The sequence below is a fragment of the Cynocephalus volans genome, chromosome 8 (genome assembly GCF_027409185.1).
Source record: "Cynocephalus volans isolate mCynVol1 chromosome 8, mCynVol1.pri, whole genome shotgun sequence".
NCBI classification, from domain to species: domain Eukaryota; kingdom Metazoa; phylum Chordata; class Mammalia; order Dermoptera; family Cynocephalidae; genus Cynocephalus; species Cynocephalus volans.
The window spans coordinates 43,761,476-43,779,790 of record NC_084467.1 but is presented as its reverse complement, the minus strand read 5'-3'; the positions used below and the strand labels follow the sequence as shown (position 1 = coordinate 43,779,790).

Sequence of the window (18,315 nt, the reverse complement as noted above, 5' to 3'; positions counted from 1 at the left end):
AAATAGAAACACAAAAAACACTACAAAAGATCAATGAAACAAAAAGTTGGTTTTTTGAAAAGATAAATAAGATCGACAAACCTTTAGCAAGATTAACTAAGAAAAGATGAGAAAAGACCCAAGTAACAAAAATTAGAAATGAAAAAGGTGACATTACAACTGACACCTCAGAAATTCAAGGAATCATTAAAGACTACTATAAACAACTATATGCCAACAAATTTGAAAATCTGGAGGAAATGGATAAATTTCTGGATGCATACAAACTACCAAAACTGAGCCAAGAAGATAATAGAAAATCTGAACAGACCAATAACAATAAAAGAGACTGAACTTGTTATCAGAAGGCTCCCAACAAAGAAAAGCCCAGGACCAGATGGATTCACTGCAGAGTTCTACCAAACCTACAAAGAGGAACTGATACCAATTCTCTACAAACTGTTCCAAAAGACTGAAAACAGAGGCCATTCTCCCAAACTAATTCTATGAGGCAAACATCACCCTGATACCAAAATCAGACAAAGATGCATCAAAAATAGAAAACTACAGGCCAATATCCTTGATGAATATAGATTCAAAAATTCTCAATAAAATACTAGCTAACAGAATACAGCAACACATACACAAAATTATACACCATGATCAAGTGGGACTCATCCGAGGATGCAAGGTTGGTTCAACATATGCAAATCAATAAATGTGATACACCACGTTAATAAAAGCAAAGACAAAAACCGCATGATCATCTCTACTGATGCTGAAAAAGCATTTGACAAAATTTGACATCCTTTCATGATAAAGACTCTCTACAAGTTAGGCATAGACAGGAAGTATCTTAACATACTTAAAGCCATATACGATAAGCCCACTGCCAATATCATCCTTACAAACAGGAATTAGACAAGGATGCCCACTCTCACCACTCCTCTTCAACATAGTGTTGGAAGTACTAGTCAGAGCAATCAGAGAAGAGAAGGAAACAAAGGGCATCCAGATTGGAAAGGATGAAGTCAAGCTGTCCCTTTTTGTGGATGATATGATCCTATATACTGAACAGCCTAAAGCCTCTTTAAAAAAACTCCTAGAGTTGATAAGTGATTTCAGCCAAGTTGCAGGATACAAAATCAACACACAAAAATCAGTAGCATTTCTATACTCCAACAGTGAACATGCAGAAAAAGAAATCAAGAAAGCTAGCCCATTTACAATAGCCACTAAAGGAAAAAAAAAAAAAACAAAAAAAACTTAGGAATAAAGCTGATGAAGGATGTGAAAAATATCTATGAAGGGAACTACAAACCACCATTGAGAGAAATTAAAGAGGACACAAGAAGACGGAAAGATATCCCATGCTCTTGGATTGGAAGAATTAACATTGTGAAAATGTCCATATTACCCAAAGTGATCTACAGATTCAATGCAATCCCCATCAAAATTCCAATGACATTTTTCTCTGAGATGGAAAAAGCTATCCAGACATTTATATGGAACAACAAAAGACCATGCATAGCCAAAGCAATCCTGAGCAAAAAAAAAAATAAAGCTGGAGGCATAACACTACCTGACTTTAAACTACATTACAAAGCTATAATAACCAAAATAGCATGGTACTGGCATAAAAATAGACACATGGATCAATGAAATAGAATAGAGAATCCAGATATCAATCCATATGCCTACATCCATCTGATCTTTGACAAAGGCGGCAAATCTACATACTGGGGAAGAGACTGCCTTTTCAACAAGTGGTGCTGGGAAAAACTGGATAATCACATGTAGGAGAATGAAACTAGACCCATACCTTTCACCATATACCAAAATCAACTCAAAATGGATTAAAGAATTAAATATACATCCTGAAACAATAAAACTCCTTAAAGAAAACATAGGGGAAACACTCCAGGAAGTAGGAGTGGATACAGAATTCATGAATAGGACCCAAAAAGTTCAGGCAACTAAAGGTAAAATAAACAAATGGTATTATATCAAACTAAAAAGCTTCTGCATAGCAAAAGAAACAATCAACAGAGGAAAAAAACCAACAAAGTGGGAGAAAATATTTGCAAAATATACAGCTGACAAAAGATTAATATCCAGAAAATACAAGGAACTCAAACAACTTTACAGCAAAAAACCAAATAATCCAATTTTAAAATGGGCAAAGGACTGAATAGGCATTTCTCAAAGAAGGACATACGAAAGGCCATGAGACACATGAAAAAATGCTCAACATCACTCGGCATCGGGAAATGCAAATCAAGACCACTTTGTGATACCATCTCATTCCAGTTAGGATGGCTAACATCCAAAAGACTGAGAATGATAAGTGCTGGAAAGATTGCGGAGAAAAAGGAGTTCTCATTAACTGTTGGTGGGGCTGCAAAATGGTGCAGCCTTTATGGAAAATGATATGGAGGTTCCTCAAACAATTACAGATAGATCTACTGTATGACCCAGCAATTCTACTGCTGGGAATATACCCAGAGGAATGGAAATCATCATGCCGAAGGGATACCTGTACTGCAGTGTTTACTGCAGCTCTATTTACAATAGCTAAGAGCTGGAACCAGCCCAAATGTCCATCATCTGATGAGTGGATAAGGAAACTGTGGTACATATACACAATGGAATACTACTTGGCTGTAAAAAAAGAACGAAATACTACCATTTACAACAACATGGATAGACTTAGAGAATATTATATTAAGTGAAACAAATCAGGAACAGAAAGAGAAATACTACATGTGTTCACTTATTTGTGGGAGCTAAAAATAAACAAACACGCAAAATAAATAAACAAACACGCAAACAAAGGGTGTGGGGGGAGAAGACAGAATAACCACAAAAATTCCTTGAACTATTTAAGTCAAGTGAACAGGTATGATGTGGGGTGGTGGTGGAGAGGAATGGGTAAAGGGGCATGAAAATCAACTACAATGTATTTTGAGAAGTAAAATGAAAAAAAAACTATTAAAAATAAATAAATAATAAATAAATAAATATTCATAGAATTCCCCCAAACCTGCTAAATATGTATGTAAAGCTGACCCTGCAGGAAATAAATACCATTTCCCCCCTCCCTCATGGGCAGCACACACTTTTGGATTTCCCTGGAGGCTGCGTTTCCCAATTTGCAGATTGCTTTTTCTCTGGAAACGAGAAGTTCCCCCTTTTCTTTCTCTGTGGATCACAGGGTCTCTTGTTAACACTTGAAAGCAACCTTAACATCAGCAGCAAGTAATTCAACCAAGTGAGTAATTCTTATGAGATAATGTCATTTAAGACCCTTCCTAAGAGTTCACAAATTAATGAGAATGACATACAGATATAAAGCACAGAAACAACTTATGTAATAGTACGTGCAAAGGAGCTAACATTTTTAGAGTGCTAAACATGAGCCAGGCAGTGAGCTTGCAGAGCTAAATGCTACATAGTATTAACTCAAAAGAATCATTTTAACCATTAAGCAAAGCAACACATGAGTTTTATTTCCCTGTGTTTCCCACCCCTGGAATCCATGAAAATCACAAGAGTCAATTAAAAGAACATAGTTCTATTTAATGGTTGTGTGAGAAGAAGGGATGAGTGAGAGGTTATAACATCTAATCCATCTCTGACTTAACACACCATGTACTTCAATTTCCACTCTAAGATCTCATGTTTAAAAAACTGACAGGTTATTTATTTTTTCTTTTGCTTTTTTTTTTTCATTGCTTTTTTATTAACACTATTTTTTTACATTCTAGGATGTTATTGCAGAGCAGTTGGGAGGGAGAGGGAGAGGGGAAAAGGGAAGGAAATGGGATGGAGGTAGGAGGAGGGGTGGGATTGAGGCCTGTAGCACCCCCCTCATTCCCATAGGGGAGACCAGGGGTCTTCCAGTGGTGGCTTGGTCATTGCCAGGCTGGGTGCAGATGTCAGGGGTGTGTGGCAAAAGCCCTCACTCCCCACCACCCCAGCTCAGGAACCCAGCGCCCTTCTTGCTGTGGCTTGGTGGTCATCACTGGGTTGGTTGCATGTGTCGGGGGGCATGGCCGAGGCCCTCAGCTCCCCACTGCTTTGGCTCAGGAGAGCCTGGGGTGTTCCCAAGTGGTGTTCCCGCAGAAGCTTGGTGGTCGTCTCTGGGCTGGCTGTGGGTGTCAGGGGGGTGTGGCCAAGGCCCGAAGACCCCCTGCCCCAGGTCAGGAGAGCCAAGGGCACTTCTTGCAGCAGCTAGGTGGTTGCTGTTGGGCTGGTTGCATGTGTCAGGGGGGCATGACCGAGGCCAGAGGCACCCCACCACCCCAGCTCAGGAGAGCCCAGGGCTTTTCCTGCAGCAGCTTGGTGGTCCTCCATGGGAACCCTATTAGTGGTCTTCCTAGCCTGGGGGCCACCAAGGCCCTCTTTTCCCCTGCCACCTCCAAGCAACTTCATCTGAAGGGCACAGCTGTGGCTTTTGCCAACTCCTGCTCCATGTGCTCACCAGCTCCAGCCTTGAAGTGGCTGGGACTCAAAACAGTTGGAGTGGTTCTTTCGTTCTCTCATCGTGGCTTCTCCCATTTTCATGCACTCCGTAGGTCTCTCCTCTTCCCTTGAGCTCTAGTGGCCCCAGCTGAGCTGTCATTGCTTTTTTATAGCTGTAAATTGGTTGACTTGTAGGAGAGAGTGATGCTGGGGACTGTCTATTCTGCCATCTTGACCACAAGTCCTGACAGCTTATTTAAACTAAAAAGGACTGGTAGAGGAGAAATTTAAGCAGGCCTTGAAGAACAACTACAATTTGTATGATGTGTTAGGCCTTGTTCATGGTAGGAATAGATTTGGAAGGTTTATCTTACTTATGGAGTTATAGTGAGAGTTAATGTTAGCCTAATTTTTTTTTTTTTTGGACCCGTAAGGGGATCTTAACCCTTTACTTGGTGTTGTCAGCACCATGCTCACCCAGTGAGCCAACCAGCCATCCCTATGTAGGAATCTGAACCCGTGGCCTTGGTGTTATCAGCACCACACTCTCCCAAGTGAGCCACAGGCCGGCCCTAGCCTAATATTTTAGAAAAATTCTTGGCTCATTTGTAATTGCAGTGCCACACAGATTAGGTATCTAATAAAAAAAGATTTAATGATTCAATTCTATAAACATTTATCAAGTGGTTAACAAGGGCTTAGGTAGGAAGATGCATTGCATAGGTGTGAAAAATCTACGAAAGTGAACAACTGCACCAGGGATATAGGGAAGTATGAAAGACAAACCCTCTGCCCTCAAGGAGGCTCACAATTCAGAACAGAACAGGATTTGTACTTGTCAGCTATACATGTTACATGAATAAAGAACAGCTGGGAAAACAGAGAAGAGAAAGAGTGACACTGTCTGGGTGACGGAGAACTATAGGGAGTTTTCTGAAAAGCTATATATAACATTTGAATTAGTTTTGAAATCAGGTACTGTTGGGAAAATAGAATAGTTTGGTCAGGGCCCTCACCTCGGTTCCAGTTGGGTGGTGTTCAGCATTCTTTGTAAGCAAATTGCGTGTGTGTGCGTGTGCATGTGCGTGTGTGGAGTTAGTGCACATGCACGCCAATGTATCTTTAGTTTTGTTGCTATTGTGTTCTGTGGAGAGAGAGAGAGAGAGAGAAAGGAGAGAGAGTTTTGATGAAGCAGTTGGGCAGGTGTTGGCCTTGGGCGTCCGCCCATCTTGGGCGTCTGCCCATCTTGGGCATCTTCCCCGTGCAGCCATGCTTTCCAACCTATGGCTCCAAGGACCTTTTGGCTGGTTACCTATCTCACAGACCTGCCTGTAAAGGGTCTGATGACCCAGCCTGGTGTGTGTGGGGTCTGGTGACCCAGCCTGGCGTATGAAGGGTTTGTGACCCAGTCTGTGAATGCGCTAGAGGGGTCTCTGAGCTCCAGACCCAGTCCTAGCTTGACAATTGGCATAGTCGAAGGATTCTGAGCAGATACAGGAGCCAAAAGCCCTTGGAAAAAGGAGGAAATGTGGCTACTTTTGAATATGCTGTGCCCTTTGGCCACCTTCCCATTGACCAGGATCTGGCTGCTGCACACTGTATTGCAAGGCAGCATAGACCAGGTACTGCAACGGAAAACCCCTTGGGAAGGGGAGGAAATATGGCTATCCTTGAGCATGTGGTTCCCAGTGGTCACTTTTCTGCTGACTGGAGCCTGGCTGCTGCTCACTACGCTGCAAACTGATCGACATTTGTGGCCAAAAGCAGAGTTGTTGAAAGCACAGATAAATGTCCTGGAGGACAATGTGCAGCAACTGGCCACTCCTGCTTCTCACACCAAGGAAGACAGCCAACCCAATGGTGAGCTGGGGAAACCATGCATCTCCAGGCATGACCTGTTGTGCACGAGAAACTGAGACAGTAAAGCAGCAGAAACAGGGAGAGCCTCTGGCAGCTGCAACTATGAGATCTAGGGGTGGATGGTGTAATGTGCTCTAGAGAAAATGTAGTAAACACATGTTGCATTTGTCTGAAGGCAAAAGGCTCGGAGGGTGCCACTTAAACTCGATGGCTAGCCAGGTGCCGTAAAACCTGAGAAAAGAGTGCCACATGCAGATGGGCAGATGACCCGAGGATGGGTGCCCCTGCAGAAAGTATGTTTTCACCTGGTGAAAAGGTGGAAGAGTTAGTCTCTGTTACTATGTGCCTGTCTCTGAGGCAGTGGTTGCGGAATGGCCACAGATGTGCCCAGGGGCAGGGCAGCCACTCCTTGATGGATTGGGCGAATGCTGCAAAAAACTGCCTGAGACTGAGTGAATAGCTGGTGTAAGCCGAGCTGATTAAAGTAATTCAAAAGCCAGAACGTAAAAGCAGAGCATAAAGATTTGGAGAATTTGCAGCCTGGCCATGTGGTAGAGAAGTGGAGAGCAGGAGAAAAACGCAAGGATGACGCAGATAAACTGTTTGCCAAAGACATTACCTTGGAGGTGAGGCAGCCAGATGCTAAGAGCCAAGACAATGGGGAAAAAACCCTAAATGCATTTGAGAAGACTGGATGGGTGTCCCACCCATCACAGGCCCTGAGGGCGTTTGAGAAGTTTGGGAGAGCGCCCCTCCCATCCTAGGAGAACTGATTTTGTCCTGGAGGGCAGACCTGAGGTGTCATTGCCCTTGGCAAACTGCTCCCTGCATCCCAGCCACTCTGGCTGGAGCAATCCTGCTTCAGCACCTCCAAAGAAAAAAAGCTGAAAACCTTGGTGGTGGTCATGTTGTGTTAAGTTTGCAGGCCAGCAGCATGTGAGCGCAGTACAGGCATGGCAGCCTCCACCTAGATTTCAGAAGATGTACAGAAAAGCCTGGGAACTCAGGCAAAGCCCTGCTGCAGGGGTGGAGCCACTGCAGAGGTCATCCACGGAGCGATGTGGAGCAGAAAAGTGGGGTCAGATCCCCCACATAGAAACCCCACTGAGGAAATGTCTAGTGGAGCCAGGATGGCGAGACTGCCACCAGGAGCCCAGAACTGTGGGGCTGCTGGCAATGTGCAGTGCCAGCTTGGAAAAGCTGTAGGCACTAAGGCAGCTCAATGGCCTGCACTTGGCGGAGCTGTGGGAGCGAGGTTGCCCAATGCTTTAGGGATCCAGGTGCCCCAGTGTGCCTAACGTTTGCCCTGTTTGGGTTTTGGTTTTGTTTGCAGACTGTTTTTCCTTTCTTTTCCTCCCTTCTGGAATGGGAATGTGTACCCAATGTCTGTCCCACTGTATCTTGGAAGTAGATAAACTTGTTTTTTGACTCTTTACAGGTTTACAGCTGGAAGGACTTTTGTCTTTGGTCTCAGAGGAGGCTTTGGACTTTGGACAATAAACCTATGAAATTATGCTTTTGTAATTTCACACTTCTCAGAAGAATATGTGTAGTTTTGAATTAAAATAAACCCAAACTCCTATTTTAGAATCTTAGAGTGGGAAAGAATCTCAAGAGGCCATTTAGCCTACCTTTTAGCCTAAATTATACAAGATGGAGAACTGTACAAATAAAGGATTTCATAGATTCTTGCACTGTGTCACAACCAACATAAACTTCTCTATTCCTGTCTTTTTAGTTTTGAACAACGGGATAACAAAACTTTGCTCTTTTTTGCACGAGACTTTGACAGGTTAACTCTTCTGCTATATTCTTACAGTGAGCTGATAAAAGCTTAAATATATACGTTACTAGAAAAAAATGGTGTATTTTAAAAAATAATTGAGAAAATGCACATATTTTAAGTGCATAATTTGATGGATTTTGACATGTGTATACACCCATAAAAACAGCACTTGAAATCACCCCCCAAATTTTCCTTGAGCCCCTCTGTAATCTATTGTTCCCCCACTCTCCTTCCCCAAACTCAAGGTCACAAAGATTTTTATCTTATGTCTTCTTTCATAAATTTTAGTTTTAACTTCATTGATTTAGATCAAAGAACCATTTCAGGCTAATTTTGGTAAATAGTGTGAGGTAAAGGTTGAGATTCTTTTTTAAATGATTGGCTATACAATTATAACTACCAGTTTTGGTCAAAAGATCATCCTTTTCTAATGAACTGCCTTGGCACCTTTATGGAAAATCAATTGACCATATATCAGGCACAGGGTCTATTTTTTGGTTCTCTGTTCTGTTCCATCAGTCTATTCATACATATTTATACCAAAAACACTACTGTCTTGACCACTCTACTTTTAAAATAAGACAACATCAGGTAGTGGAAGTCCTTGAATTATGTTCTTTTTCAAAGTTGTTTTGGCTATTCTAGATTCTTTGCATCCCCATATAAAATTTAAAAAGTGTCTCAATTTTGAATAAAAAACATCACCAGCATCTTAATTGCGATTATGTCAAAACCATTGATCAACATGAGGAGAACTGACATCTTAACAATATTGAGTCTACCAATCCATAAACATAGTATCTCTTCATTTATTCCGGTCTTCTTTAACTTCTCTTAGCAATGTTTTGTAGTATTCAGTGTGTAAGTACTCCTGATCATTTATCAAATTTATTTAGGAAATTTCATATTTTCTGTTGCTTTTCATTCCTTTGTGAAGATCTAGATTTCTGACATTTGGTATTCTCCCTGAAACACTTCCTTTAATATTCCTGTGGAGTAGATCTGTTCAGAATTAATTCTCTTAGCTATTATGTATCTGAAAAAGCACTTTGCCTTCATTTTTGAAACATATTTTCACTGGGTATAAAATATAGATTGACACGTTACTTTTTTTAGTACTTTAAAGACTTTGCTGCACTGTCTTGAGGCTTGCATTGTTTTCATGAGAAGTTTGTTGTCATTCTGGTATTTGTTCCTCAGTACATAATGTAAATTTTTTCCCCTCTAGCTGCTTTTAATATTCTTCTCTTTATATCTGGTCTTAAGCAATTTGATTATGATGGTTATAACGTTTAATATAGTTCTTGTCATGTTTCTTGCTATTGGGGTTCAGTGAGCTTCCTGGATCTAAAGGTTCATAGTTCTCATTAAATTGGGGAATTTTTCATCCACTGTTGCTTCAAATATTTTTTCTGTCCACCACTTCTCCTCTCCCTTGGGTACTTCAATTACAGAAGTAGACTGCCTTAAGTTTCCCACAACTCAATGCATGTGCTGTTCATTTAATTTTCAGTCTTTTCTCTTGGTGTTTCATTTTAGATATTTCTGTTGCTATATTTTCAAGTTCACTAATTTTTCTTCAGCATTGTCTAATTTGTCTTTGATCTCATCCAGTGTGTATTCTTCATCCAATTGTCATTCTTGAAGTTTGATTTGGGTCTTTTTTATATCTTCCATGTCTTTTCTTAACATACTCATAAGCTTTCTTTAAAGCTTGTTAGGTAGGATCAGAGCAGTCTGAATCTATAGATAACTTGGATTACTAGGGTTACAAGAACCTCATTCACTCTGGCTCTATGAGAATTGTTATACCCACTCCTTTTATGTGCTTTCTTCACATTCACATACTGATTAGTAAGTAATTAATTGAAACTCAACAGAAATCCCTTGCAGATCTCCTGAGTTCCTTTATTTCTGGTAATCTGCATTGCAAATTCTAGCCAACATGGCCTCCCCATATTTTTAACTGCCTCTTCAACTCCAGGGAGACCTCTAGGCTCAGTTTGGATTCCCCTTATTTGTCCTATGTCCTGGAAATTGTGGGTAGTAAGGCAGGGTAATCATAGGACTTACTTCTTTGTCCCATTGTCATTTGTTTTTGTTTTTTATGCATTTTGTCTTTATGTTTAGTTATTTAAGGTGGATCGGTGTGTTCATGTGCTGGCAAGGCTATAACAATGTACCACAAACTGGGTAGTTTAAACAACAGAAATGCATTCTCACAATTCTGCAGGCTAGAAGTCCAAAATCAAAGTTGGCTGAGATGTTTCCATCTGAGGGATGTGAGTGAAGTATTTGTTCCAGGCCTCTCTCCTTGGCCATCTTCTCCCTGTGTCATATCATATCATCTTCCCTATATGTGTGTCCATGTCCATATTTCCCCTTCTTAAAAGAACACCAGTCACACTGGATTAGAACCCACCATAATAATCTCATTTAAACTTTATTACCTCGAGAAAAACCCTATCCCAAAATAAGGTCACGTTATTAGGTACTGGAGAGTTAGGACTTTAGTATGTAAACTTTGGAAGGACACAATCCAACCCATAACAATCCACTCCTGTTATTGCATCATGATTGGAAGTAAAAGTTAATACACTGTATTTGAACAAGGAAAACCATAAACACCTGGTAACAGCCATAACATTGACCTCCTTGAACACTCTTATAATTGAGCATGTCCCTTACAGACACTCTGGAATCTATACCTACAAAGTTGTTAAGAGATACTGGCTGCTGTCAGCAATAAGGCTTCGAAGCCAGGACAGCTCCTATACCTGCCTGATGTGAACCTTGTCTTCCTGCATTTGAGCAAATACCTGGGAGTGAGGGAAGGTCAAAAAAGATGCTTCCAATTAACTATGTCAACTGCTGCAATGGACTGTTGCAAGGAGTGTCCTAGTAGACAAACACCTAACACTGTACTGTTAGCAAGCTATGGTTCATATTTTATATCCTCATGGGAACCCTGGGGCCAAGCACGATCTACAACCAAATAACCCTGTAAGTCTGAATGTGTACTAGAACCTATGCAGATTCACGGTAGATGCTGTACCCATCATTTATAGTCTTCTCTTCATCATATTAAATACCTACTATTAACTTCATTATTTTCTTCTTTCACCATTCTGGTTGCCCTCCTATCAATTTATCCAGATACCAGTACTTTCTAAAGGAATTTAATTATATTGGGAATTTAGATACATCCTACAAGCTCAAGAAAATAAGAAGTTTGTAACGAGTTCAATAAAAGTTAACCAAATGAATAGTTAATCTGAATGATAATATTGACAGCAACAATAGTATACCATTTATGAACTATGGTATACCAGGTGCCACACTAGTTATTTGACACACCTGATTGAAATGTTGCAACAACCTTATAAGATGGGCATGCTCATTTTCCAGAAGAGAGGTTAAGAAGAGAGGTTCATTCACTAAGGTGATATGGCTAGTAATTAAAAGTCAACCCAAGGTCTATTTGATTCCAAAGTTTGATTTTTTTTTTCACTATGCCTCATCATTTTTTTGATATATATATATATATTAAAAAATAGTCATATATTAGGAAATGCCACGTAGGTAATTCTAATTTTACTGTTTCATAAGACTTCAATATTTAAGTAGACATACTGGCTACGCCAGTGATCTAACTACATACTAAACTTAACAGACCACACTAAAGATCATTTTTTAGGATGGAGCTTAAATAATTCTAATAGGCCCAATAGACTCTCCAAAAGAAGGTGTTATAATTACTTTAAATAATCAGCCCTAAAACCAGATTATCATTGTTAAACTGATGTCTACAGCATAGTAGTTAAGAGTAGAGACACTGCAATCAGACTGCCTGGTTTGATTCCAGCTCTGCCACTTGCTAGCTATATGACCATGGTCAAGTTACTTAATCTCTCTGTGCCTTAATTTCCCCATCTATAAAAAGGTACTTACCATATTCATTTCACAGTATTAGTAGAAAGATACATATATGCTTAGAATAGTGCCTGGTACATAATAAATAATATATACTTATTTATTATTAATTCAATGTGTTAGTTATTACAATTATGATAATAATCTCATTATGAAAGCATGAGTAGTGTTAACTAAACCAACAGGAATCTTTAGTTGCCTTAACAAAGGAGATTAGAAATTTTATATAAATGCCTATTTTATTTATTAAAATTTCTATGCTGTCACAAGTACTATCTTCTAGCTTTCTAGGCTTAAAGCCTTCTTCAATCATATTCCCCACCACCATCACACACACATTTTCCATATAACTGCCAAACTCAGTTTTCTAAAACTCCACTTTCATTAAGTCACTTTCTCTGCTTAAGAACCTATAAAAGCTCTTTACAAATGACCATATTAAAGTCTAAATTCCTTTGCCTGGTTATTGAAGTCCTTTGAAGCCAGCAATCTCTTTGCACAACATGGTCTCCCACTAACCTACTGGTCAGCTTTAGCCTCTTCTTCACCAGGCAGTTTATTGTCTCTCATTTCCCTACAAAACATGCTCATTCCTGGTGCTTCCCTGCCTTTCTTTAGGCTGGTATCTACCCCCCTTTTCACTTGAGTTATTTTCTACCCTTCTCCTTCTAGTGCTTAAACATCACTCACTATCCATTTCAAATCTTATGTGCATTTAGTTATTCGGTAAACATTTACAAACATCTCCTACATGCAACATGCTGCTCTGGCTGTTAGGGATTCAGAATCAATAAAAAATTAAGGAATATTCTCAACTGTTCCACTCATGAGCGCTCTACTTTCTCTGAACCTTTAGTAAACTTGCAATACATTTCATCACTTTTTTTCATATTGTTTTACTTATATTTTATTTATTTTTGGTTCTGTTTCATGTCTTCATTCAACAGATATCTTTTGCACATCTACTCTGTACTTTGGTATCTGCTAATAATACCAGTGGTAAATAAGACATAGTCCCTCATGAAACTAAAGAGTCTAGTAGAGACAGGGCTGGATGGTTAGCTCAGTCAGTTAGGGAATGGTGCTGATAACACCACGGTCCAGGGTTCAATCCCTGTACTGGCCAGCTGCCAAAACCCAAACCAAACCAAAACAAATAGTCTAGTAGGGAAAAAAGACACTGAACAAGGAGTTACGAAGGTACTGAGTATTACAAATAGTATGTGTAGTATTCCAGAGATGCATATAACAGGGAGGATTATCCCAGTTAGGAGTTAAATGAAAGTCTGCCAAAATGTCATTGAAGGGCTGCCTACTCAGTTCAGTAGGTTAGAATGCAGCCCTGGAACACTAAGATCAAGGGTTCAGATCCCCACACCAGCCAGCTGGCAAGAAAAAAAAAAAAATGTCATTTAAGCTGACACCTGAAAAATGAATGAGGATTAGGCAGGTGAAGAATAGGGAGAGTATGCATCAGTAAAGGAACAGCTCGTGCAAAAGCCATGAAGTGAAAGGGAGCATACTATAGGCAATAAAAAGAAACGGGATAGGTATAAATGAAAAATGAGATGCAAAGTGGATTATTGGGATGATTAAATGAAATAATACATAAGAAAATTACTTTTTCAACTATAAAGTGAAATTATTAGACACAACACAATTCAACTGTCCAAGATAGTGAGAGATAAAGTTACGTTGAGTTGAAATAAAAATTGAATTAGAAGGAAAGTCAGTCTGCTAAATTAGGTAAGAAAAATAAGTGATAATCAGTAAACTTTACTGAAAATGAAATCTAATAAATGACAAGAGTTATTCTTTTTGAACAAAGATTTCTGAATCTGCATACCATAAACTGAGGCAGCAGAGTTCAGATAAAAACAGATAATACAAATGGCAGCTATTGTCACAAATGTGCTCAGTCAGTACGGAAACCACGGGGATCTCAGGACTTTTACAGATACACTTTATAAACAGACACAGTTCCTAAACACACAGCATCATCTTACAAACACCAAGGATAGCAATGTACATATTATTCACCTGGGTATAACATCTGATCATTTTACTACTAAACAGCAGCTGTTCTTACTCATCTTTGTATTTCATATCACAAGAAAAAATTTAATATGTGTTTGTGAAATAGATAATAAACTTCAAATTTGAGAAATAAAACAAGTTTTCAAAGCATAGACTCTTTTAATACTCTTTAGGGCACAAATTATATACAAATAGTTCACTTTAAAGATTTGACTCTACCTAGTACAGTCTATTACTCTTTGATATTCCAAGGTAGGACTATCTAACAGCTAAAGACTGCTAGTTATATCTCCCCACCAAATTAAGCACACATTCTAGCTACTCTTTTTTAATGTACTAAAAAATATCACATGGAAAGTCATAGGTGAAGGCTTTCTTCACCTAGGTCACTCTCATAATAATGCTGAGCCCTGAGCTCATGAGTCCAATGACATTTGTGTCAGTCCAATAAGGCATCTAAGTGCACACCAAGTATAAAATGTTTATTGAATGTATAAATGATTAAGTGAAAAAATGGCTGAATGAAGATGGAAAAAAAGAAAGGAAGAAGGGAAATAAATGCAGGGAGAAAATTATTTCATACTAAGAAATCTAAGAAATAGTGAAAGAGGTAATGGGGAGTTGCAACTCTGTCCAGTAAAACAAAAAATTTTAACCATTGTTAGATCAAACTAAGTTTTAAAATAAAATTTCTCTTTAAAACCCCAATGATTACCATTAGACATTTTAGAACTGATCTTAAGAAATTTTGTAATTCAAGAAAGACTTCTCATGCGAATAGGCAAAGATGATTGTTTATATAATTATATTAACATGTTTATAGATAAACAATTTCATTTAGCCTAATTCAAAATGCAATCATTTGCTTTCAAAACCTTGTTTAAAGCCATTTTGTGACTTACACTGAGCTGTGCTAAACATTAAGGACAGTCAAAAATAATATATATTTGGGCCGGCCCCGTGGTGCACTTGGGAGAGTGCAGTGCTTGGGAGTGCAGTGGCGCTCTTGCCGTGAGTTCGGATCCTATATAGGAATGGCCGGTGTGCCCACTGGCTGAGCGCGGTGTGGGCGACACCAAGCCAAGGGTTGCAATCCCCTTACCGGTCACAAAAAGACAAAAATAATAATAATAATAATATATATATTTATAATAAGAGGGAAATATGAAAAAAAATCCCACAACTAATATTATACATATAAGGCTACTTTTATACTTAAATCAAAATCACTGATTATCATAGCACTGAAATGTCAAATAACACAACTAATGATTAAATAAGTCACAAATTTAGCATCTTGCTTTTCTGTAATGAAAGTCCTCCAAATTGGACTATGTAATACAACATTATGAATTGATTTGATTGTCCATTAATTAAAAATAAGATTTATATATAATCATGTATTTTTCACCTTTGTTCATATTTTCAACTATGAAAGATATGCCTTCATGGTACTTCTTACCTCATTGTATCTGTTGCTGGGAATTTTGATGCTGGTTTTCCGAACTTCCATATCGACCACCAAACCTTGAACTACTGGCAAGGTGTATTGGTAATTTCTGAAGTCCTGGGCAAAAGCAGATTGTAGTAGAATAAAGAACTTATCAATGGTAGAATTTGATTTATAGTAATAAAATTAACACAAATGGAAAGAATGTCAATATTGAAAGATCATATTTATTTAAATAATAAGGAAATACATAATGAAAGCCCCACTATGCATATTCTAGCACTCCGGTTACACTGTAAATTCTTATAAGGAAGTAAACCAAACAGTTTCATATACCACTTATACAAAACATTAAACAAACATTTGAATGTTACCGAGCTTTGCCACCACTTAACATTTTCTATCTTTATTTGTTAACTGTCTCCTCCCTCTAAGGTAAGCTCCAAGAGGGTAGGGACTCTCACTTGTTTTGTTCTCGCTATATCCCTAATGCCTGGACCATCTTATGCACTCAGTGAATATTTGTAGGAAAACACACCTCCCCCCCACCCTCAAACACAGAGCATATCCCATGTGGCTGAAGCAGAATGAATGAGTGCTAGGAGTTAAAGTCAAATTGACAGCATACAGCTAGACATCACAGATTCTTGTAGGTCACCACAAGGACTTTTGATTTTACCCTGGAAGGCTTTTGACCTGTTTCAACAGATCTAACTTCTCTGAAAAGAACAGTTGGTAAGGAAGCAAGGACAGAAGAAAAGAGATCAATTAAACACAATAAAAACAATCCAGGTAAGAGATGGTGATAACTTAGACCAGGATGTTGACAGTTCAAAAGGTGGTGAGAAGTTGTCAAATTCTAGATATATTTTGAAGGGAAAACAAGCAATATTTGCCACTGGATTGAATGTGAAATGTGAATAAAAGACAACAGTTAAAGATGACTCTACATTTTATGGCTAGGGATACTGGAATTGCCATTAACTAAGATGTAGAATATGATGGGAAGGGAAGGGTGTTTCTATTTAACTTAGCTGCATTACTTGCAACAGAGCTCAAGAACACAAAAATATCCATCACCCAGCAAGGTAAAATCACAATGTCTGGCATCCAATAAAAAAATTCTAAGCATGCAAAGAATCTGGAAAATACAACTCAAAGTAAAAAAAAAAAAAAAAAGTAAACCCATGGAAACTGAGACAGAAGTGATTCAAAATGTTAGAATTACCAAACAAGGAGATTATAATAGTTAGTATAATTATATTCTAGATGTTCAAAAAAGTAGAGACATAAAAGATTTAAGAAGTAAAACTTCTAGAGATGAAAATTACAGTGTCTGAGATTTTTTTTAATATGGATGGAATTAATGGCAGCTTAAACATTGCAAAATAAAAGATTAGTGAACTTGAAGGCATAGCAATAAAAACATCCTAAATGAAACACAGAAAGAAAAAAGACTGGGCCACAATAATCAACCACATTGTATATCGACAAAATAAAATTAAAAAAAAAAAAAAAAGACTGAAAAAGAAATAAAAAGAACATTAGTGAGCTGTGAAACAATTTCGAGCAGACTAATATATATGTAATTCAGGCCCCTGAAGGAGAGAAGGGAGTGAACAGAAAAGATGTTTGATGAAAATTATAAACCCACAAATCCAAGAAGCTTACTGAACTGCAAGCACAAGAAATATGAAGAAAACTACACCACAGCACATTATAATCAAGTTGCTCCAAACCACTGATAAAAAGAAAAATTTTTAAGCATCCAGAGAAGAAAAAAAAGTTATACAGAGAGAAACAAAGACAAGAGGGAAAATGGATTTCTCGTCTGAAACAATGCAAACCAGAAGACCATGGAGCAACATCTTTAAAATAATAAAAGAACAAAACTGCCAACCCTAGAATTCTACATCCAGCAAATAAATATATGTTTCAAATATAAAGATGTTGTTAAAAATACAAAAGCTGAAAGAATTCACCACCAGCAAACTAATACTACAAGAAATGTTAGAGGCAATCATTCAGGCAGAAAGAAAATGACACCAAATGCAATACAGAGTTACACAAAGGAATGAACAGCTGGAAATGGCAACTACACGGGTAAACCTATAAGAGTTTTTCTTATTGTTCAAGTCTCTTTAAAAGATAACTGGAACTACAACTTTCAGCATGATAGAGTAAGGAAATCACCAAATCTACTCCCCAGAAAAAGAACTAAAAAGCTGGGTAAATGGTTTAAAAAAACAACCACTTCAGTACTCTGGAATTAGACCAAACAAAGACAACACATTGAGAAATGTTTTTTCATGAAAACTACTGAACTTGAAGTAAGAACAGTAAGTTGAATCTATGGCCCTCTTGCCTGGGGTTTCCCCTATCCCCATTAGGTAGTTAGGTAGTTCAACCAGGGCAAGGTAGTTTGTAAAAACAATAAGCTTTGCTACTTGAATGAGTTTACTTGATCTAAAGTACTGTCAAAGTGGTAATCTCAGTAGATAATAAAAACAGAAAGCCAGGAGTCCTGTTAGTAGGCTCTGTTAGCCAGTTTGGGGCAAATAATGTACATGCAGACTAGTCATAGGTCTAACAGGAAGTTCTGGGAGGTGAGACAGCCATAGGGAGCTTCATAAACTTCAAATATCCAAGACTGACCTTAGTCTGTGCACACATGCAACAGAGGCAACAGAGACAACAGAGACCTTACTGGACCCAAACTAATCAATGCCCTTGGTCAAAAGAGTCAGAGCCTGGGCATGCGCAGAGGAGATATGAGCGAGCCCACAGACAGGAAAGGAATAAAGTT

The 18,315-nt window shown here is 38.5% G+C and overlaps 1 protein-coding gene across 3 annotated transcripts in view; it reads right to left on the bottom strand.

Moving 5' to 3' along the window:
- Positions 1-18,315, bottom strand: part of ZFYVE9 (zinc finger FYVE-type containing 9) — a 182,297-nt gene that overhangs the window by 35,451 nt on the left and 128,531 nt on the right. For all 3 annotated transcript variants that reach the window (XM_063106443.1, XM_063106445.1, XM_063106444.1), the window contains one exon: positions 15,522-15,626. In XM_063106443.1, the coding sequence (XP_062962513.1) occupies positions 15,522-15,626 (105 nt within the window). The remainder of the gene's footprint in view (positions 1-15,521; positions 15,627-18,315) is intronic.